The sequence below is a fragment of the Channa argus genome, chromosome 1 (assembly GCF_033026475.1).
Source record: "Channa argus isolate prfri chromosome 1, Channa argus male v1.0, whole genome shotgun sequence".
NCBI classification, from domain to species: Eukaryota; Metazoa; Chordata; class Actinopteri; order Anabantiformes; family Channidae; genus Channa; species Channa argus.
Window position 1 is genome coordinate 43,297,082 of NC_090197.1, and position 21,861 is coordinate 43,318,942.

At 38.6% G+C, this 21,861-nt stretch overlaps 2 protein-coding genes across 4 annotated transcripts; one reads left to right on the forward strand and one right to left on the reverse strand.

The window, feature by feature from the left end:
• Positions 1-81: 81 nt before the first annotated feature.
• Positions 82-9,939, forward strand: LOC137137624 (fibulin-7). Its single transcript, XM_067524139.1, has 9 exons — positions 82-513; positions 622-1,004; positions 2,146-2,308; positions 3,641-3,817; positions 5,791-5,916; positions 6,061-6,198; positions 6,811-6,948; positions 7,363-7,501; positions 8,758-9,939. The coding sequence occupies exons 2-9, from the start codon at positions 927-929 to the stop codon at positions 9,128-9,130; spliced, it is 1,332 nt and encodes a 443-aa protein (XP_067380240.1). The 5' UTR covers positions 82-513; positions 622-926; the 3' UTR covers positions 9,131-9,939.
• Positions 9,940-10,960: 1,021 nt separating this feature from the next.
• tmem87b (transmembrane protein 87B) lies at positions 10,961-21,483 on the reverse strand. Of its 3 annotated transcripts, none has more exons than XM_067524116.1 (19): positions 21,304-21,483; positions 20,319-20,379; positions 20,134-20,225; positions 19,905-20,039; positions 19,725-19,778; positions 18,843-19,008; positions 18,569-18,630; positions 18,182-18,365; positions 17,982-18,081; positions 17,279-17,372; positions 16,556-16,629; positions 15,662-15,768; positions 15,438-15,496; positions 15,243-15,346; positions 15,027-15,100; positions 14,837-14,907; positions 14,600-14,652; positions 14,461-14,491; positions 10,961-13,534 (listed from the first exon to the last, which is right to left on the reverse strand). In XM_067524116.1, the coding sequence occupies exons 1-19, from the start codon at positions 21,451-21,453 to the stop codon at positions 13,493-13,495; spliced, it is 1,713 nt and encodes a 570-aa protein (XP_067380217.1). In that variant the 5' UTR covers positions 21,454-21,483; the 3' UTR covers positions 10,961-13,492. The 3 variants fall into 3 exon arrangements, with proteins under 3 accessions (XP_067380217.1, XP_067380208.1, XP_067380226.1); XM_067524107.1 differs by lacking the exon at positions 16,556-16,629 and adding an exon at positions 16,920-16,993; XM_067524125.1 differs by lacking the exons at positions 16,556-16,629; positions 21,304-21,483 and adding an exon at positions 16,920-16,993 and having other exon boundaries at positions 20,180-20,225.
• Positions 21,484-21,861: the final 378 nt, after the last annotated feature.

The window sequence follows — 21,861 nt, forward strand, 5'->3', positions numbered from 1 at the left end:
AACTTGAATACAACACATTGTCATCAGCAATTGGTCAAGCGTCGCACGGGGAAAACAATTGAGATTCTCATTGGTTTAAAACACTGTCACTTATATTTTCAAACTACAACGCTGAAGCGTTTACAACGCTAGGTTTTGTCTTTTGTCCGTATTTAAATTCACGACTGGGAGCGCGAAGCCGTTATAATGACTAGAGTTTTTGAACTCGTTTCCAAGGCGTTCATCTTCATCGCTTCATTTCTATCTGCGCATTATTTTTTTCCTCTTTATTTGGGCGCACGTACAACCGCGCACGAGCAGTGGGTGGGCCTAATTTGACGCGCTCGAGCACTCCTGTCGCCGTCCACCAGGTGTAGCTCCGAGTCTACAAATCAAAGTCAAAAGAGTTAACAATTTGTTACTTAAACTGTAACATCGACACAGTAAACACGATATGTCATAGTCTGTGTTGAACCACGGTACTACCATTATGTGAATGTAATTGTATTTTACCACACAATGTAGCTCCATCAGGTAACTATGTAGCTATGTAGATAGCAATTAATTACCATAAAGCTCATAATGTACAGGTTGGTCGATAGTTGACTGTATGTTGTGTGAAACTCTTCTTTTCATCAACAGAAAGATGGAAAGAGGAAGAAAACAAAAAAAAAAACCTTTGAGAGTATGCAAGTGGGAGGGATTCTTGTTGCACGAAACTTAGGTGGCGTGTGCAGCTCGGAGGCTGAACTTTCCAAGAGCGCAGACCCAGAGACAGGAGCGCATCACTGGCACCTGATGAGCATCTTCCTAACTCTTTAAGCGCAGGGACATATCTGAACCAGAGGCTGCTTTTGGACTTTATCGAAGCACAATAAAAAGGCACCTTCTAAATACTGAAAAACAGCAACAGACAGCAGTGCTGCTTTGCTACTGCACTTCAGGAGATGACACTGTCTTTTCCCCACAGGTGTTTGCTCTTGCTGTGTTTGACAGCTCTGCAAAGTGGTCATGCCGCCGTTCAGGTAAGCACTTTATATATTGCACTGGTCCAAGAATGATCTACTTCAATGAATTGAGTCACACTGGTGAATATCTATAATTTTAAAATCTGACTGAACTATATTTAGTAAGTAGACATATCATTTGAAGAAAATTAAGTTTAATATCCAAAAGAGTCAGTCCAACAATATTCTTTTTTATAAGCCTCGACTTATGCTGGGTCGGTATTACGCCTTTAATTTTTTCAAAGATTGGGGTCACTCTGGAGAAAATTGAGAAATTACTTATAATTATTTGCATACTGCTACTAATAATTTTACCATCTGGATATGAGTTTTCTCATATCTTGTCAGCTAGTGGCATTTCCTCGTTGCCTGGGGCAAGAAACAAGGAGCAGAGCAATGTGTAACTGCTGCATCAGTCCATATATATATGTCTAACGTGCACATTGAATTGTAATGTATTTGGACCTAGTTGTTATTGTACAAAGCCTGTTAAATACCTAAGAAGGAATTTAAAGTATGCTGCTCTGTTCCATTGGCATGTGATTAATAACCTCTCCCCAAAAGATTAGATACACTTTTCATGTGGAACTTTGCAATGGCTTGACAAGGTTTCCCCTCAAATAACTACTAGTGGCACCTATGTTGAGTTTGCCCATTCAACATTATCCACTGAGCATGTGCTTTCCTACCACCATGCAAAATATAAAGAGGAACAGCCTTTTGGATTTGGGTTCCACTGACATCTGCCAAACAGCTTTTGTCCAGCTGTGTCTGCCACTGGACTGGTACCAGTGAGAGTGAAAAAGAGTGAGGGACAGAAGAAGAGAGATGGAATATCTCACCCACTGATCTCAATAAGGTCTGATGGAAGGTAGTGTAAAGTAAATAGCTTTAAATGTAAGATTGTAGGCAAGAACATTACAAACATCTCACTAATAGCCAGTGTTACACAATTTATTTTAATATCAATGAAAACTCTATGTAGAGCTCTATGAGAGCTTTAATTACATCATGGTCCCCAGCAGCACATGCTTATTCACCACTCCTGTTTTACATTTTATGGCCATTAAACTGATGAAACAGTTATGCCCATTGCATTTGAAGACTTTTTTAAAAGTAGCTCTCAATTCTGCTCATAGTGCCCATGCTTTGTTCACAGACATGCATGGATAAGCACCAGGTGGTTGGGGTGCTCCGTCAAATGGAGAAGTTCCTGAAAGGCCAGGAGATGCGATTTACAGAGGGCCTCAGGATCATGAAGTCAAAGCTGGCAGCACTTCAGAACTCTGTCTCAAAGTTACCTCAAGCAGACCAGTCGACCGGTGAGTGATCGACTGATAACAACACGATCTGTACCACCACACAGTAAATCATTATAATCATCATCATAATCACTGTTTTTGCAGCAGACATTTTTATTTGTACAGTCAAATTCTTGTATTATCTCTTGGTTAGTAACTGTAAAAAAAAAAAAAGATTTTATAATCATATCTTAGTGCACACTTTTTAAGGGTATGCTTTAAAATCACTAAACAGAATATATACCTAAATTTGCTCTGCTGACCATGTAAACACACAATATGATAACTAAGGTTTTGTTCACTAATCTAATAAATGATTTCTAGGAAACAGAAAATTCCAAAGTATCAAATCCACCACATTTTAGGAAGATGTTTGAAGCTGATCTTCAAACAGTTCTTCCATCATGCTGTTACAGTATTTACAGCCAGAAATGGCTTCTTGTTTTATGGAATTATAGATTCATCCAGCAGTGCAGGGCCATCTCAGTTACAGAGCTGGGTACTTGACAGGGGAAGTGGATTTCTGGAATTGTGATGTTTGGCAGTAGACACGGAGACCAATTTGTTAGTGATGGACCAGTGTAGCCCATTACTTTGTGGAAAGCACTTGGCAGGACAGGAAGAAGCTGATATTTTACAGTTGCAGCAATAAAAGCTCAATAAAATGAAAAGACAAGGCAAAACGATTGCACCACCTGCTTTAAGGACTTAAAGTTTCAAATCCAAAAGTACACATAAAAATGTCAGTTTTAGGATTTTGATATTGGTATGAATGATGTATTTTTTATTGCACACACCGTTTTATTGCACAAAGTGACCTCTGCTATGAAACTGATGTTGTTCTGGAATCATCTGGCACAATAAAAATTCACATAAAGGACCAAATAGGACAGAATTGGCAGGTGTTACACTACAAACATGAGTTGAACATGATTGAGGTCTGGCAATACTTTTTCTCAGAAAAGTACTGTTTTCATTCGAGATTGAATAAATAGGAAACGTTTTCTTACAATCCTCCAAGCAGCATAAGGGCAGCATAAAACTCTCATAAAGTAAAAAATGTAATCAATTCACAATGTTATGTAATGTAATTACAATAAATACAGTATTATACAAGCATTAAACTTTCCAGAGCATGCAACATAGCTGCTGGTGCACTTGTGTTTCATCAAAAGTGGCCGGACATCTGCTTGCTGACTATAAATGAGGCGTTTGAACCGTCCTTTCCCATGAAGACTTTGTACTGCCCAGTGACACGTGTATATCCCCAGGCAGAAAATGCCAGAGGATGTCGGGAGGCTTATTCCGCATGTGACCAGCCTTCCTCTCATACTCTTTGTCTGTCTCCCACAGCTCCCACCACCTGCCCTGCCCTGGAAGCCCCTGCTCATGGAACCAAGTTTGGATCAAAATATATTGTTGGACATGAGGTCCATTTCACTTGTTTCCAGGGATATCATCTTGTTGGTTCCTCTACACGTGTTTGCCTGGACAATGGCACCTGGAGTGGCCTCAGGGCCATGTGTGACGGTGAGCCTCATTAGTAACTCATAGTTTTGTGAGCAAAATAGAGCAATTCCAAGCATATTAACCTGCCTCAAATTCTCATCTTTGACAATGTGTGAGACCCTATATTACATATGAATCGAATGAGGAATGCAGTCATACATCAGCTAACTATGCTATTGTCACAGGATTAAAATATTTATCCACCCACTGCTTCCTCCACATACAAACACATAAGTCAGTAACAAAATGTTTTGACCAGGGGTTCTATTTACAAAGCATTATTCACTGTTAAGCAAAAATCCCCATCTTTCCTCAAGCTAATCTTGGACCAGAAGTTTCTGAAAGCCAGGCTGACAGAGCCCAGAAGCCAAACTGAGATCCTTACACACACAGACACACACACACACACAACAGGAAAAGAAAAGAGCTATTCTTTAGAGTAGCTGGAGCTCCTCAACATATTGAATGAAGCTCTCATTAAATGGCATTAAATGTCTCTGAACACAGAAAACCACCTGTAGTGCATTCCACTGTGGGATACCTATCTTTCCAGATTGCTGCCCCTCATGAGCAACAGTGGCTGGGCTACTGTAAGATAAATCCCCTGTGCTCATGTTTCCCTGATATTTTTTTTTTTTTTTTATACAGCAATCTGATTGAATGAGGTTAGGCCCAGACAATATATCTACACTATGGTCTGATAGCAAAGAAGTATGCTAAGTATGCCATTGATAGCACCTACAGCCTACATTGAAGGCTCCCTTTCAAAAATTTCAGGTGGCAAACTCAGTTAAACATGTCCATTCGTTTATTGATATTCATGGTTTAAATAACACGAGAAGGTACAAAATTGTCCCTGTTCATGATTTTCAGCCAAGTATAAGAGGTCTAAATTTAGTCATGCTTAAAAATCTCTACTGACAGAGAGTGAAAACTTTGAAGTTAGGAAGGGTCTAAAAATATATAGCAGAGTGAAGTAGGCCCTTTCAAGTTATGGCCCTGTGGTGGCCCCTGGTGAAGCCAAATAAACATGAAAGGGATTGGTCATCATCCAGTATACTGTGGCCTCAGTGTTGGAGCTTGAAGAGCAGAGGCTGCTTAATAATTTGAACATCTGCACAACTCTAGGGTCTGACTCTATAAAAAAAGATCCTCCTACAGTATAATTAGGACTAACTAAACATGTTTTAGAGCAGCCAGGAGATGACAGATTAGGATCATCATACCATGTGCTATTGTCAGTGAGAGCATACTTTATACGGGTTGATCGTCTTCATAGACACTGCTACAAATAAGTCAATTACCTTAACATTGGAGAGGGAATGAATGGATCTGTACTTTTACCCTACAATGTATACTGAGATGAGTTAGTATTCAGCAGGTACATGTACCCTTTTGGATCACACTACTGTCCATTCCTGACACTACTGTTTTCTTTCTAACAGTAAGAGGCATTAACAGTGATACCAATGTTGTTTTTATATTTGGTATTAAGTTTTGTGGAGACCTATGAATAAAACTTGCATTGAAACATTAATATAAGTGCTATAATCCAGAGACATTTTTATGAGAACCAACTGAGATGATGCTGACAGCAAGGTATGCTTTACTTAAAAAGCCATTAAATATTCAACGCAGGCATTTATGCTTTTATGCTTCTGTGTTTAATAATGTTAAAAAAGACACTTGCTTCCTTTTCAAAACTTTACAAATACAAGGACACCACTCAGCTAAAACTCATGTCAAATCAACATGTTCCGCTGTGGCAACCCCTGAAGGGACAAGCCGAAAGCCGTTGATGTTTTGCCAATCAATGTGCATGGCAGATGGGAAAGGTCTGAAAGGATGAAGAAGTCTGATGTGTGTGTGTGTGTGTGTGTGTGTGTGTGTGTGTGTGTGTGAGAAAGGGGCTGGATTTGTAAAGGAGACTGTTGAAGAAGCTGCGGTTTTCTCAACATGTTAACTACAGTGAGCATTCTCTCCTACACCCACAGATATAAGTGAATGTGCAAGTAATCCCTGCCAAAATGGAGGTACCTGTGTGGATGGTGTTAACCAGTATAAATGCACCTGTGCTCAGAACTGGAGTGGCTCCCACTGCCAACACCAGACCCACGCAGGTCAGTACAACAAAATGAATATATGAAAATTGAAATCTACTGCTAATTTTACTACTACTACTACAGTTCGTGTATGCAGTGTGTTCAGCTCTCGGTCAAACTGTAGCAGGGTCTTTAACTTTAATATTTTCTCCACTGATGCAGCTCCACCTGAGTGGAGTGTTGTGAACGATCCAGCATTCAGCCAGAGGCCTCGCTGTGCCCAAGTGAACCAAGCCCAACATTGCAGCTGTGATGCAGGCTTTCACATGAGTGGCACTTCCGACAACAGTATCTGTCAGGGTGAGCTGTAATTGTGTGTTACTTAATTGATCCCTGTGGGGAAATTCTCCTTTTCCTGTTCTTTCTCCCTGTGTGGGGCAAGGTCAACAACAGAGCACTTCCTTAGAGGCGAGTTATCTCCACAACTACATCTCTTCAGGGCAACTAGCGGATGTTTTGGAGACTGTAATGCGGAAAAGATCCCTGAATACCTGAATCATTCACTCCTTCTAGTGATTAAAGTTTTTACAAATTGGAGTAATCTGTGGAGCCAGTCTCTGACAAACAAAATAATCCTCTCAAGAGGTCACAAGCTTATTAGCATTCATTTCAGTTCAGTTGCTTTTAAGGTGTAATTGGTTGAGTAACATTTTGAAATGAGAGTTTTCATGCAGTTTCTCCAACTGTGTTAATGTCCAAGATGCTCAAAGATGTAAACAAAGGGACCTAAATACTGACGACAAGCGGAGAGAAAGAAACAACAAACCTTGGTTCCTTAAAGTGTGTTTTTAACTGTCTGAGGTATATAATTTCCTACTGTACATCCCAATCATCTCCTCCCTTCTACTTATTTCTATACAGCATATACAGTGCTAATGTATCTACATGCACTCTTTTTCTGTTTCTTGATAGACGTAAATGAGTGTGAAGTATACCGTCTGGACCAAGGAGGGAAGCTGTGTGTCCATGAGTGTGTGAATGTCCCAGGCTCGTACCACTGCTCTTGCCCCAGCGGCTACAAGTTGCTCCATGATGGGCGCAGCTGTGAGGGTGAGTGATAAGAGTGGACAGAAAACAAAGGCTCATTCACATGGCTCAGGCTGCAGATTGGGGATGTAGCTCCACAGAGGAATACCTGTGATTTAGAAAAAAGAGGAGCCCTTTTATAAGCACACGTTTAGCTGTCAATGACTGTCAACCCTAAACCTTGCTACCACTGCCATTTGCACCCCTGGAGCTTAAAGTGCATGCCAGTGGAATGAATGACCTCACCCTTTCCCAGCAAAAGGGATCTTTAGGACATGAAGCGTTTATGGGAGACTAAACTAAAAAAGCCAAATAAACAATCACAGCACAGCCCCCCCCCCCCCCTCAGACTGTGGTAACCAGGAAGCAGGGAGTCAGTCTGGCAAGTCTCTCTCCGCACTTCTCATTCTTACATACCTCTGCTGTTTTGTCTTCCAGATGTGGATGAATGTTTAAGCCAGCAGCACAACTGTAGTGGAGGAACAACTTGTATCAACATGGGGGGAGGCTTTCAATGTGTCAACCCAGAGTGTCCGCGCTCTCATGGCAACACCAGCTACGTAAAGACGTCTCCCTTGTAAGTGGATACACATCAATGTTGTTTTCTTTTTCATTTGTATTGCTGGCAAATAGCTGTAGATAATAATCTGTAACTTGAATCACATCTTACGCACTTGAAAACTGCTGACATTAGGCAATGCAGCAACATTAGTTAACCAAACTTGCTAACCAACATTTAACCAAACTTTTGTTTTTTTTGAACGAAAAGGAAAGCTGTCGATGAAACCATTAGTAAAAGGTAACGATACACTTTGACCTGCTGCACTAACATTTTGGGTTCATTCGCATTCAGTTTTACCTTCGAATAAAGTGGCGCCCATGTGACGATGCTCCTATGTTGCCACATCTTATTTTCATTAGAATAAGAGTAAGGTAACCGTTGCGTCACAGTGACACAAATCGTTCCTGACAAACTTTGGTGAATTATGTTTCTTTTTTTTTATGTTTTATTTTTCTTTAAACCATGTTGAAGGTCTGTGTGTTGGCCAATTATTTGGAGACATTACAACATCCGTCTCCTTGTATTTTAGCATTAAAGAGCATGAAACAACACTCTGTCTGCTTCTACTGAACCATCAATGTGGTGAAACACTGCTCCACTGCCAGCAAAAGGGATGGATAAATGTTTGGCAAAATAAACGCCAATTGAATAACACTGAAGCCATGTCCCAATTCTTCACTATATATTAATACTAAGCAAGTTTTCGTAGTTCGGTTTTGTAGTTCATTCATAATGAAAAAGTAAGTGAGTGAGAGAATAAAGGATAATTACAGATGTCTGTGTGCATACTAAATCCACCTCATTTTTGGTATGTCCCAGAAAGTGGAGCTTAAAGGAAATACCTACTTGCAGCTGCAAGAAATTAACAGAAATTGCAGATGATGGTGAGACAGCTTAAGGAAGATCTGAGAAAACAAAATGGGTGTTATGTTATATCTTTGGATACACAGTTTGAAGTTTGATTTATTTTAGTTTAACATTTTAAGTACACTGATGTCTTTTATAGTAACTGCCAAATTGTACTGAAACGTTTCTTCAAAATGCTTTACACATTCCCTATTCTATTATCGAACTGGTGGAACCTGAAAGGTTTTGGAGTACACTAGAATGGAAGTTTGAGTGGGAGCAAAAACGTTGTCCCCTCTCTTTGTTACTGTTTTAACATGTACAGCACAGAGGACATGACATCTTCAGCTTGCTATGATCATCAAGACACTTGACTTTACATAGACTGTATGTCTGTATGTCACGTCTGTATTTCTGCCCTGCAGTCAGTGTGAGAGAAACCCCTGCCCCATGGACAGCCGCTCCTGTCACCTTGCTCCAAAGACCGTGTCTTTCCACTACCTGTCTCTGCCCTCAAACCTGAAGACCCCTGCTACACTTTTCCGTATGGCGACGGCTGCTGCCCCTGGGCGTGCTGGGCCAGACAGCCTGCGTTTTGGCATAGTGGGCGGAAACTCCCGAGGCACCTTTGTCATGCAGCGTTCGGACAGGCAAACTGGGGAACTGATATTAGTTCAACAGCTGCGCGGGCCGCAGGAGACCAGTGTTGATGTGGACATGTCTGAGTACAGTGAGCGCACCTTTCAGGCCAAGCATGTGGCCAGGGTCCATATTCTTGTTTCCCCTTACAGCTTCTGAGGGTAACATTACAAAGGAGGTAGAGACTGAAAGGTGAAAAAGAGCTAAGACGCGTGTGATGGGCTCAGAGTTTACTGATGTTGTTTCTTTGTCTTTGTTTAGAAATAAATGTGTCTGAGTAGCCAGTGACACGTCAGCATTTGTTCAGTGTCCAAATTACCAAAAGAATCATAGAGTCAAAGGCCAACATTAATTATTGTGAAAGTACACCATAATTACTTCTTTAAGCAGTGTGAGTATGAGCTGTGTTTTCACTTTTGAATGAGTGAATAGTTAAAAACTAGATAAACAACAGCATAATTAATAGATTGGAAGAGATGTAAAAGTGTTGCAGTTGCTTTGTGTTTATATGTTTATGCCCATTATAGATCATGTATAAATAGCTCAGGGTCAGGCCCTGGTGATGCACTGTCATCACTTTATTGATGGTAGATTCCTTTAAGACATTAGTGCTCCTGTGGCTCTAATTTATTCCAATTATGCTGGATTTGCATTAGAAAAACAGCCAAACATGCTGTTTTTTTATTGTAACATACTGTCTAACTTACAACATATACTGTATATTTGTGTTTATTTTTTACTAGCTTGCCTCGTTTAGGGCACTATTCATTATGCTAAGGGAGTTTTATTTAAACAGTATATGCAGGCATATTTTTTTCTGTTAATCATATTCTGCATGTTACCCAGAAATATTTCATTATATCCTATAGCAAAGATGATTTGGCAAGATCACTAGTGCACTGCAGAATTTATCTGGAATCCTAATTGTCTCTACATAACTGAAATAAAGACAGTCTAACATTTCAGCATTTGTCTGAACAGTCTCCTGAAAGTGTGTTCTAAAATGTCATTGTGGCAGTGCTTGTTATCAAACTATGTGCATTATGAGTGGACTTTAATGAGTAAAATGAAAACCAACACATAGTTGATAAATGAACTCTGGATAGACAGAAAAGGTTTTCTGAATGAATGGATAAAAGGTCAGCGAAGAATGTGTGTGCGTGTGTTTTATAAACTGTCCCCTCCTGGGACAACAGTTCGCAGACAATACAAGTCAAAGTATCTTTTCCCATTTGGAGTTCCAGTAAAAGCAACCCCACAGTATGTGACTCCAACACAGGGAACATTGGCCGTCACTCTTTAAATCCATATCTCAATGTGTCCATTTGTTACAGAGAGAAGAGACTAATGTTCACCACATGTTCTCTTTACTTCTTTCACTTGTCTCACGTCTCCATTCAAGGGTTTGCAATAAAGGGGCCAGTGGAGCTGCATGTTTGCAGGAAGAAGTGGATGGGTGCTTCAATAACAGGTCTAAATTTACTTCGGTAACTCAGGCTGTTTCGTGTTCACATTTTTCATCCATTCTGAAAAAGAAGGATTTTTGCGACACACAATTAGAGTCCTGAGTGAAATAACACAAGAAGAGTAAAAAGAGTGTCACACAGAAGCCTACAGTTATTACCAGTTATTGAAGCTTATATTGTGTTTATTTATAGAAATGTTGCTTCAAATGTTGCTGGCAATTTTTGATTCCAGAACCCTCAAGACCCTTGACAAGATAGGCACTTTTGCTAATGGATAGGTGTATAGATGGATAGATTAATTTTCCCCCTTACCAAGGGAGGAGGTAGAAAATATCTTGACATCAGAAATTTATGAAATTTTACTGGCAGTACAATCTTACAATATACACTGCAAGGTATCCTCTTATTTACATCTCTTAACACTTTAACTCTATGGATCTTGCTCTGCGTAGAGATGTCACCTGTGAATAAATGCTTGGACAAAGTTTTGAATCATTTGATAGTAAAGCAGAGCACAATTAAGTTTGTAATTTGATGTATGCTTTAATCTGTCCTTCAGAGTCATAATAATGACCATTTTTCCCCCATCCACTCATTGTCTTAACAGCTTCTAATATGCATGTCAGGTTGCTCAGATGTAAAAAAAAAAAAACAAAAAAAGGATTTTCTCAAAATGGCAAAAAAAGTTTTACAAGTTGTCTCCACAAAGATATTGGGATGTTTTTATTGGTGACTTCAAAATGTTATAGTTGTAGCTGCAGTACATGGACTCAAAAAACAAATGTTTGTTATTTTATACCCAAATACTGTAGCAAATGACTACAGCAGGTTTGAAATCCTGTCGTCTTAATGGAAACTCTGAAACTCGTGTTTTAGCAAAACACATTGTATTAAATTGATGTCCAGGTTGATCAGATGTGTAATTTTGGAAAAAGCTTTAATTTAACCAGTTTGGTCTACCTATAAACAAGTCAAAAAAACAACTATAAACAAGTCAAACACATTATGTTTATAGATTTTACATCATTTCAGCCATCAAAGCTCATAAAGGCTAATGGCTTTGGGAAACTTGAGTTTATACTTGTACTAAATGAGCTTTATTCAAACCCTCAGAATTTCAGTCTCTGCATTTCATTATGATTTATAATTTACTTCACAAAAGCCCATTCATTCAATGGTTTCTTCTACCTCCTCTTGAAACTGCTATTTGCAGACCAGCTCTAAAAACAACATTTTAACTGATGTTGCAAAAATCACAATCATAGTAAAATATGTATTATCACTGCCAAAGAATACAGAAAATAATAGACCAGGAAACAAACATTCTCCTGTATTCAATTCATATTTAATCTGAGTGTCACACAGAGAGAACAAAGCGGCTGGTATGAAAAGTTTAAGCCCAAATCTTCATGACACCCATTAAAAAATAAGTTGAGTCATATTATCCAGACCCATCTCCACCTGGGGAATTATGAAATAACAGGAACCAGCCAAAACCCCTCTCTACAAATAACTGAGGTCAACTGCAGGTGTCTGCAGTTTTATATAACGAGACAGCTTGCAATTATTCTGTTTCCAACAAATTACAAAAAAAAAAAAAAAATACTAAACAGTGATATTATAAAGTCATTCAGGTGATCAGCCTGTGCATATGCTTACCACATAACTTAATTAGTGTTATGACGGGATTATCAAGACAGAAGAATACAAGTCCGGCTGTTTCATTTCTCAACACACACAAAGGCAATGACAGTGTTTCAACTGCAAACGTACACTGACAAAAACACCAGGTTAGCCATTCTCCATAATAATCATAGAATACACATATTAAGACTTATTTGAAAGAACATTAGCGTTATTGTAAATCCAACAGAATTTTATCAGCAAAGTAAGCAAACAATACAAAGCAATAAGAAAGGTTTGCTTTTTGCTGAATATATTGTGAGGTTGTTCAAGGTCTAAGTCATAATAAAAATGGACGCAGACATAGTAAACACAAGTGAACACACACTTCAACAACTCTTAAGTACACTTGAAAACAAAATAAATAATAAAATTACTGAACTCCGTATTAACATGTATAAAGCATAGTCGTTAGAAGACACAACCCACCTGCCTGCACACACATAATAGTCAAAACCCTGACTCCAAACTACACTAGTCAGTTCACTACATTTCAGTTCAAATAATCTGTTTGTGCTTCAGCCCTGTAACACTTAAGAGTGCAGGGCTGTTTTCATGAACAAGACATGAACAACACTTATTGTTCTCAGTTACGGGAACAGATTAGGGCTCATACAGAAACTACATGCAGGCACAGCTTTGATCTCCAAAGTGCAAAAGGGCAAATATTCTATTAAAGTCATAATATTTCAATTTTAAACATCTTCTGTCCTTAGAATTTGATGCTGGCAAAAGAAAGAAAACTTCCACCCACATGAAAAGAACAAAGCATTTACTGAATTTCATAACTTTTGTGAACATAAAATGTATTTATATTTAAAGAAATATCATGTTTAAAATTACTTAAGAAATACTTAAAAGTCAAACTCGTTTCTTTTTTTTAATTCTGAAGACAAAAAAAGCATTTTAATCATTTTTTCCTATCATGTACTCTATAAGCATCTGACTTTACTACAACCCATCAAAGCTAGTTTGAGGGTTGTTTTTGTGCACTAGGCCCACTGTTCATATTTCTAATCAAATAAATTCACATGGACATAACAGAAATAAATAAAGCTTATATTATAAAATGAAACATTCTCTTTGGAAGGAAATTGATCATATCAGTGAAATAATAAACCACTTGGTCAGTGAAAAGAGAGCTCTAAGAGAGTCCTTTGTGTTGAAGTCGAGGAAAAGAAAAACAGAGGTTGCCCAAGGTGTGGCCAGCTACACTCTACTCTATCAGCCATTCAGAGGGATCACCTGAAAAATAAAATGGCACTCCACCACCACCACGTGACTAGAAACCCTGAAGAAAACTCTGCTGCAGAATCTGGGACTGCTGCTACTTTCTCCCTCCTAGTCAGCTCCAAGGTGGAAATCCTTTGCCTCACTCCAGCTTTGACATCTCATACTTGGTGGTCATGATTTCCTGGGAAATAATGTGAAATTACAAACACGAAGTTTGTCCAGACTAGTCACTGTCCACTTTCATGTAGAATTCCCCCTCAAAACCAATGTTGACTATGACTATTATTATTTAGGCTGTAGAGGACACTTAGATAAGCCATCAGTTGTTTTATTGTCACAAAGGTTTATTACTCAAAAGCTTTAGTAACATTTTAAACAATGTTTTTTTTTTTTTGTCTATTGTTAGACAGAGGTAGACAACAGTTAGCTATTGATTTTACTGGCTAAAATGAGTCCTAATGTTTTCAGCTATACTGAGCAAGGTACAGTCCAACCTGTAGGGTACAAGATGCAGTGAATGTGTGGAAATGGCAGGGGACTGATTGTCTCTGTGTTAGTATGTTTGTTATATTGATAATGTCGACTTACAAAGTTAAAACAGCGGTTAAGATATTCTCATAAATTACATTTAGTGCACACCCCTGGTATCAAATAATGAGACAGGAAAGAGGTTTCAGAGAGTTAAGTTAACTGTTGGAAGCTGCAGTGAAGTTGTATTTATTTTTGTTTGCCCAGCATTTTACTGTGTTGCAGTGAAAGACATCACCCTCTAAACTCCATACTAGATTTTGGAAAGTGGATAAACATAGCTGTGCTGGCCTCTACGGATTAAAAGGTATAAGACTGCTCTCAACATTACAGCTGAGCATGCTACCCACTCAACAACCAACCCAGATATTATTTTATATTGTGATAACAAGGAGCCACAAAATTCACTGTGTCCTAAAGTTATCACTAACATATCAATTCTAAATTTAATGCCCCACTTTGTCATTCTTCCTTTCTGTTTTAACAAAAACATAGCTTTGTGTAGATGAGACTAACATGTTTCTAGTTAAAGAAATAAGATTTTGTGTGTAAAACCTGTTGTGTAGGTTTAAATCATACCTCATCTGAGTCGAGCAGGACTGGGAGAGCTCTGCAGTGACAAACAGAAGAGACTTTGTTAGAATCTGATATGCCCTATATGAAAACACATAGAATAACATATATAGATTAATAAATACACATTATGAATGATGCTTACACATCAGTAAGAGAGCTAGGAATGTTATCCTCCACCCACTTTAAGTCTTCATCCTGGTCAAGCAGAAAAGGGAATGTGAAAAGGAAATACTGCCATCTGCTGAAATATAGGAGACTTGACCATTTGCAATTGCTAAATCTGGACAGGTAGATAATGATAATATGTCTTTGACATTTAATAAACCACCTTAAATGAAAGTAATTAAAAAACTATTGTGTGTGCATCTGCTTTACACACTGGGTTTGCTTCTGCAGACTTCGCTGTGCCATTAGTCTCACTTTTAGCTGCTCTCAACTTCATGCCTTCAGCTATGAATGAAACAAAGGTAAAACGTTAGACAGAGCAACAACAAAAAAATAGGCAATAAACACTTAAAATGGTTTCAGTGTTCTGGGTAAAGATAATGCTTCTATTCTGTTAACCGTACCAAAGTTTGTAGAGGCGCTGAACTCCTCAATTTCCTCATCATCAGAGTCATCAATGAGAGGTGTGAAAGCATACCTGTGGACATCAAGTTTAAATAATATAGTACCAGCACTGAAACAGTATTTAATTTAGTTCATGTTGTGGAGTAAGTGTTTAATTTAGTTCATGTTGTGGAGTTCTTGTGTTCATGACGATAATCATGATAATTACTACTTACCTTTGGTTGTTTATAGATGGTCTCCACAAAAACATTATGACAAGCAGAATGACAGAGAACAAGAATCTCCAGAAAGCATCTTCCACCCATAGCTCAATCCAGTCCTTTACACAAAAACAGGTTCAAATATCAATATAATGTAAAACTTAAATCTTTGTTACACTACTTCCAATGAATGTGCCAAACCATACTCACAGATTTGCAATTTGCTAGTATAAATCTTTTTGCTGTCCAGCCCATGAAAATGATGGAAGCTGAGGAACCAAAGTGTGAAATACAAGTACTGTGACTCTACTGTGTGCAAACTGGGGATTCTGTTATTACAGCTTTTGGGTTTAAAAAAAAAATACAAACAGCTGAAAATCATGAGTGCTACAATATAGTCTATTTTAATAACAAGTATAGTGGTAACAACTTACCAATAACCGCAAATATTAGCGTGTTTGTAAAGTGCCTGTAGAGAGACAACTTTACAGGGTTTCTTCTCAGCTTCAGAGTCTTGATAGTTTGTGCCAGACTGACAAAGATGTTAGTGGCAGTCAAGGAAAACAGATGGCAGATATTACATAAAAACATGTTAGCCTGATGTTGTCCATTAATGTTTATATGGAAAAATTAGGATTTTAAGAGCAATTAAATCAAAAACCATGTTTACTAGAGATGAATGATATGCAGTATGTTTCTCTGGCCACTTGTACTGTAGGTGTTTAATTGCAAATTATCTAGGAAATTAGCAGCATTTTTTAACCACATGGACAACACCTCAACCTGACTAAACTTTTTTTTTGGGGGGGGGGAGGTCTTCCATTGGCCAAAAGTCGTGGAGAGTACCTGGTGTTTTTTATATCTCCTCTGTACAGGTTCCAAGCAAGCTGAGGCTACCGAAATGCAGACTACTGACTCGTAAAAGGGAAGTGTTACTATCATTTCACTGCCTTTGAGCAAACACGGACGTCTTATCATTTGACCTCAATTTTTTTTTTCTTGCTGAAAGAAAAATTGTCACCTTGCTATGATAAACAGCCACATACAGAGAATTGCGATCAGCATCTTCTCTGTATCGCTCCATTGGTTTTATGTGGGTTGCACAAAAGATAACATTACAGCTGTTTCATGCGGTGTCATTATGACAACCAACTACAGTTAGAGGGTTACTATATCTGCAGTGGAAAATGAAGTGCCTGGTCCCAGAAGCAAGTTGAGCTAGATTGAGACAGTACCATGTGGTGGAAAAACATTTATGGGCTCATGTGAAGGAGGTGAGGATCAGAGGGGAACAAGACAAGGAAAAGGCTAAAGGTGCACAAAAGGATATCCACCAGCACAAAGAGGAGTCAAGCAGAGCCAGAAGAATGTTGGCCAGCAGGGCTAAGTCAGATTCTTTCGCCTAGAGGGGAGGACAGAGCAGTACCAGACGACAAGAGGAGAGACATGCAGAAAATGAAAACAATAATTCAGTTTTTAAATAACTTTTTTTTAAAGAAAAGAATGAAAAACCCAGCAAGCAAAACATTGGACCATTCATTGAAGTGCAAAGAAGAGAATAACAAATCACCCAGCTCAAAAGGTTTAAATACATAAAATCTCTTGCAGAACATGTATGTTCTTTTTTTAATATTAGATGAGAGTACAGTAAACATTTATTATTGGTGCTGCTGAGAAGTGCTCTGGAAGGATATGAACCAGATGACACAGGATTCAAGCACAGCCATAATAACTGCTGCTATGAAAGACAGGCCATTGTCTTGACCCTTGGTTTTTTTTGTTCCCCCGACAAATTAAGAAAATATACAATTTGTAAGTTTTAATTCAATACACAACATGATAAATAAAAACTCAAACTTAACACTGTAATTAGTTGCCAATATATATTTCTTAAATCAAGCAGTTGTGTAACATAAGTAGTTTCTTGTCATTTGCCAACCAACTTTACTGTTATTTTTATTGTTAATATCTGGGTTTTATGAAAGTTGGTCAGGTAAATGAGAGTAAACTTCTGATGAGTTTGCGTAATGTTGAGGAAAAAAACAGCTCACCCCAGTAATCCTCAGGACACCTTCAATGCTAGCAAAGGCAAAGTAGAGGATACCAAGGCCTACGACCCTGTGCATCACTGTCCCCAGTCGAGGCCTAAAACACAATTTAAATAGCTGAATTGCTTTCTATGTACAAATCCCATTTCAACAAAAGCTAGGACACTATAAAAACTGTAAATCCTCATATTCAAGATAAGCTAATTCTTTACAAAGAACAAAAATTATTTGCTTGCTGTTGTTCCACACAGCCACTGGTGCTTCTATAGGGGTATTACAATTGAAAAAATATGCCTACATCTAAAGTACAGGTGTGGCATAAAACAAATTAAATTCCAAGAAATCCAGTGGTTGATGAAAAAGTAAAAGGCTTTTTAAAATATGGGCTAACACATCTAAAGTTACACCAATGTGTATCAGCACACTTGGCTTCCTCAGGGTGTCAGCAAAGGCCTTTTACTTTTTTAAATCATTCACTAGGGTGCCTGGATTTGCATTCTTATACCACACCTTACCTTTTGGTATTTTTCCCCCGTTGCAATTTAACAAAATATTGCAATTTTAACATTTGATGTAGTCTTTGCATTTTTTTTTTTAAATCAAACATAGGTTTGAAATGATGCCAACTTTCCTGGACATGGATTTTGTAAAATTATTTAGAATTGTTTTGTCATTTTGCTTTGTGTAGAGATGTATTTTGACATACTTTACAATGCCATAGCCGAGGCTGACAATGATGACGAGCAATCGAGCCAAAGTCCTCTTGAGACCCGAGACCAGCTCTGCGAAGATTAACAAACCCTGGGCTAAATGCAACAGTTGGGGAAAAAGAAAATACAGTTATAAAAAACCAAACATTTTAATGCCACATGAAAATGGTGATTCTGATGATTTGCAATCACTCACAAGCGGAGCCGACAGTGTTGGTGTTTTCGTATTCGGCGCAGAAGACGGCCTTTTCCACCATCCCAAGGAATATGACTCCTGCTATCCAGAATTGGATCCTCAGCAGATCTTTCCAATAGCATGCAGACCAGACAAACCACAGCAGGGCATACAGGATGTACACTATGCACATCACCATGTAGAACTACAAACACAGAATGGAGGTTTAATGTATAAACACACGAAGGAGCATTTGAACTGCATTACCTAAATACTGCTTTTAAGACACGTAAACCACATAACTCCTTGGAAAGAATCACTTGCACCTAATATTAATGTACATACATCTTACACATGGGTAGTAAATGTTTTGGACACAAAAATGTATTCCCTGAGTCATGTACTTACAATCATGAGAGGCCACTCTGTGACAGAAATGTAGCCATGACTGCCCTTCATCACCACATCAACTGGAAAACACGAGACCCAGACATACACACAAATTCAATTGTTTGCCAATGCATTAAAAATGTTTGTTGTTGTAGTGAGAAGTTGCAAAAATATCTGCCTTTCTGAACCATCTTTTCAATCTTTTCGACATGAATGCACCACAGCATTTCTGTGTAATGAAAAACAATATAGTGTGATAAGGTCCCTCTATGGCAGTTACACAGTATTTCACCTGTTAAATTCCAGTTGGCATCCTGTTTGGTCGACACAAACTTAACCACCAGCAGGTAAGGACCATCCTTCCATGTGGTGGCTATGACGTTGTCTCTGATATTCAAACTGTGATTCATTGCGGTGCTACTGCTGTCGTACTCCTCCGTAATCTCTTTATCATCACCCTGCAGTGCAAAAAAAATAACAGTGTTTATCTTATTGTTCTTAATGATGCAAAATATTGGCAGTGTTTTCTGTTACTTTTCTTGATTTTTTTTCTTTACTAATTTTACGCTATCCTATTTCATTTAAAGACCCTTAACATTTTTGGGGTCCATGATCTCGCATGACTTGAGGTGGCTGCAAGGCTCTGCAGCGGATGGAATTCCTACAGCTGAGGAAGTTTTTCCTGCCACAGGAGCTGCTGATCTAGTTCTACACTGCTGTCCTTGAGTCTGTCCTGTAATCCGCCATCACAGTCTGGTTTGGAGCAGCCACCAAAGAGGACAAGAACAGACTCCAAGAAGAATCATTGGCGTTTCCCTGCCCACTCTCCAGGACTTGTAAGTATCGAGAGAGAGGAAGCAGGCAAAACAATTCCACACTGACCCTCTCATCCTGGACACAACCTCTTCCAGCTTCTCCTCTCTGGCTACCGCTACAGAGCTCTTTCAAAACCACCAGACACGTTTCTTTCCTTAGGGCATCATACTCTTTAAACATCTGACCTCATACTGATACATTGCTGCTATCCCTGCTACTCTATACACAAGACACACTAACACTTTTATTATTACTCTTTAAACATGTCCTTGAGAGTAACCAATAAATGAAGCAAATTCCTTGTATGTGATTGCATACTTGGCCTTTAAATCTGGTTTCGTATTCATTTTTTCCTTACTTGCAGTTTACCCTCAACATGTGCCCTGACTGGACATGGATCTGCCTTCGCTTTCTGGAAAAAAAAAAAAAAAAAAAAAAAAAAAGGTACTGGATGTTATATTTCACATAACAGATGGTAAATATTATAAAAATAAGCAGCACTTTGTTAAATGTGTTGAGAGTAATGTAACAAACCTACTTTGAGCATTGGAAAGGAGCGCAGTCCACTGTTACATGTTATGGGACTGTGTTTGTGTTCGATGTGCTCGCCTAGTCCAAGAGGATTTGGATCCAGGCTCTCTCCACGACTCAGAGGTGTTTTGTCATACATTTCCTAGAGACAAAGCCAGTCATAGTGCAGAATTCATTAACAATCTAATGTAGACAATTGTCTGATAATTAGCATGACTTTAAGCTTAAGTACATACTTCAATATTGTTGAATTCATTGTGACAAGGGTAGTACTTCAAATACCAGTGAATAGTGAAGAGGACCTCTTCAGGACACGCAAAAGACACAACTAAAAGATGGAGAGGTAAGTATTAAACAGAAGGGATTAAAAGGGGGAAATAAAATGTCATAACAGGTCATTTTCACATTTTCTATATCTTACCTTTCAATTCAATATCAGTGTCTTTATACATTGATTTTTTTAACAGCAATGGTCTTGATGTCTGTGGAAAAGTAAAGCGTTGTAAAGTTAAGAGTTTATTTTTCTTTTCAACAATTATAAAATAATTTTTGGTGGATTGATTAATCACGTAGGAGAGATGGGCATTCAGTTGTTAGTGGATAATTAATGAAACCCATTCAGGGCCGTATCCATGTTCGTGAATCATCTGTGGATCAATTGGATAAGAAACCTAAATTTTGTCCATAGGTGTGAATGTTTGTTTCTGTGTGCATGAGTTCTGTGGTAGACTGGTGACCTCTCAAGACACCTATACCACTGCAACTAGATATAGAAACACAACAGCACAAGTAAACTGAAACGTCTAAATACTTAAATTATTAATCCAGACTTTTCAGATCTCTTTAGACCAAGTCTGGGATGTGTGCATTAATACTGAAAACCAAGAGAAGGGTCTCCACTGTCAAGGCACCAGTGCTTTCACCCGTTACTAAATATTACAATGACGTGTGGCGTGATAAACAACCTAAGTAAACTCACCAACTACACCTGCGTAATCAGTTCAAACAGGAATGCTGACTAATGGAAAGATAGTCGTAGGAGAGTCAAAGATACAGTTAGATCAGGCTGTTTCCCCCAGGAACTTCATTAGCAAAACATTGAACAGCTGTTTCACTTAAGCTTAATTCAATTAAGTACTTAGTCGTTTCCCCTGAAAAGGAAAACTAATAAGTATCCAACAACATCCTCCGCTCATTCTGTAGGAACACTTGACCACAAACTATTAGGAACAGCAAGTTGTAGTGAAAAGAGGTTAACGGCATATTACTAATTCAGGAAAGGGCGCCGCCACCCTCACAGCTCTTAGCGAGCTAACATTAGCATAACAAGACTAGTGTGGCTGTAACACTAGCTAACCGGTGCTGCAGTTTTCAAGTAGGTTCATTGGATCCAGCGAAATACTCACATTAACAACCGTGATTCTCCAAAGCCCAGTCTCTGGAGCACCGACAACCGCATTTACTTTACTGAATAAAAATATGAAGAGGAGCGCCCAGGGATGGAAAACTCCTCTGGTCGGACAGCTCCACGTCTTCATCCTGACTACAGCAGCCATGTTTGTTTTGGGCTCATACACTTCTGTGCAGGACGCGCCGTGAACGTAACACGGGGGGAGGAACCAGGAACTGACTACCTGTTTTGTTTGCCGCCAGCAGGGCGTTTACCAGGTTTGTTTAGGTTTCATTAAAAAAGTAAATAAATAAAGATCAGTCTTAAATTCACGTTTAGGCCCCCAGAAGGTCTCTTCCGATGACATTTAGTGTCCATGTAGAAGCTGCACATATTGAGTCCTTTTTTTGTTTGTTTTACCTATATGCCTAATTTTATAATTATGAAATACATTTTTTTCAATGTAGTTATTGTTTTTATTTGTCATAATGTAGGATTTCCCTGAAATGTGAAGAGGTGAAGAACAGGACCTTTTTTCTATCACTAATTCTAACACCATGGTAAATGTGGGAAG

Excerpts from the sequence above, each read along its gene's own strand:
- LOC137137624 (XM_067524139.1), top strand. The coding sequence starts at position 927 with ATGACACTGTCTTTTCCCCACAGGTGTTTGCTCTTGCTGTGTTTGACA. Across the intron at positions 3,818-5,790 it reads CCTCAGGGCCATGTGTGACG|ATATAAGTGAATGTGCAAGT; the intron begins GTGAGCCTCATT and ends CTACACCCACAG. Across the intron at positions 6,199-6,810 it reads CGACAACAGTATCTGTCAGG|ACGTAAATGAGTGTGAAGTA; the intron begins GTGAGCTGTAAT and ends GTTTCTTGATAG.
- tmem87b (XM_067524116.1), bottom strand. The coding sequence starts at position 21,453 with ATGGCTGCTGTAGTCAGGATGAAGACGTGGAGCTGTCCGACCAGAGGA. Across the intron at positions 18,631-18,842 it reads TGCCAACTGGAATTTAACAG|TTGATGTGGTGATGAAGGGC; the intron begins GTGAAATACTGT and ends CGTGTTTTCCAG. Across the intron at positions 17,373-17,981 it reads CTCGGCTATGGCATTGTAAA|GCCTCGACTGGGGACAGTGA; the intron begins GTATGTCAAAAT and ends ATTGTGTTTTAG.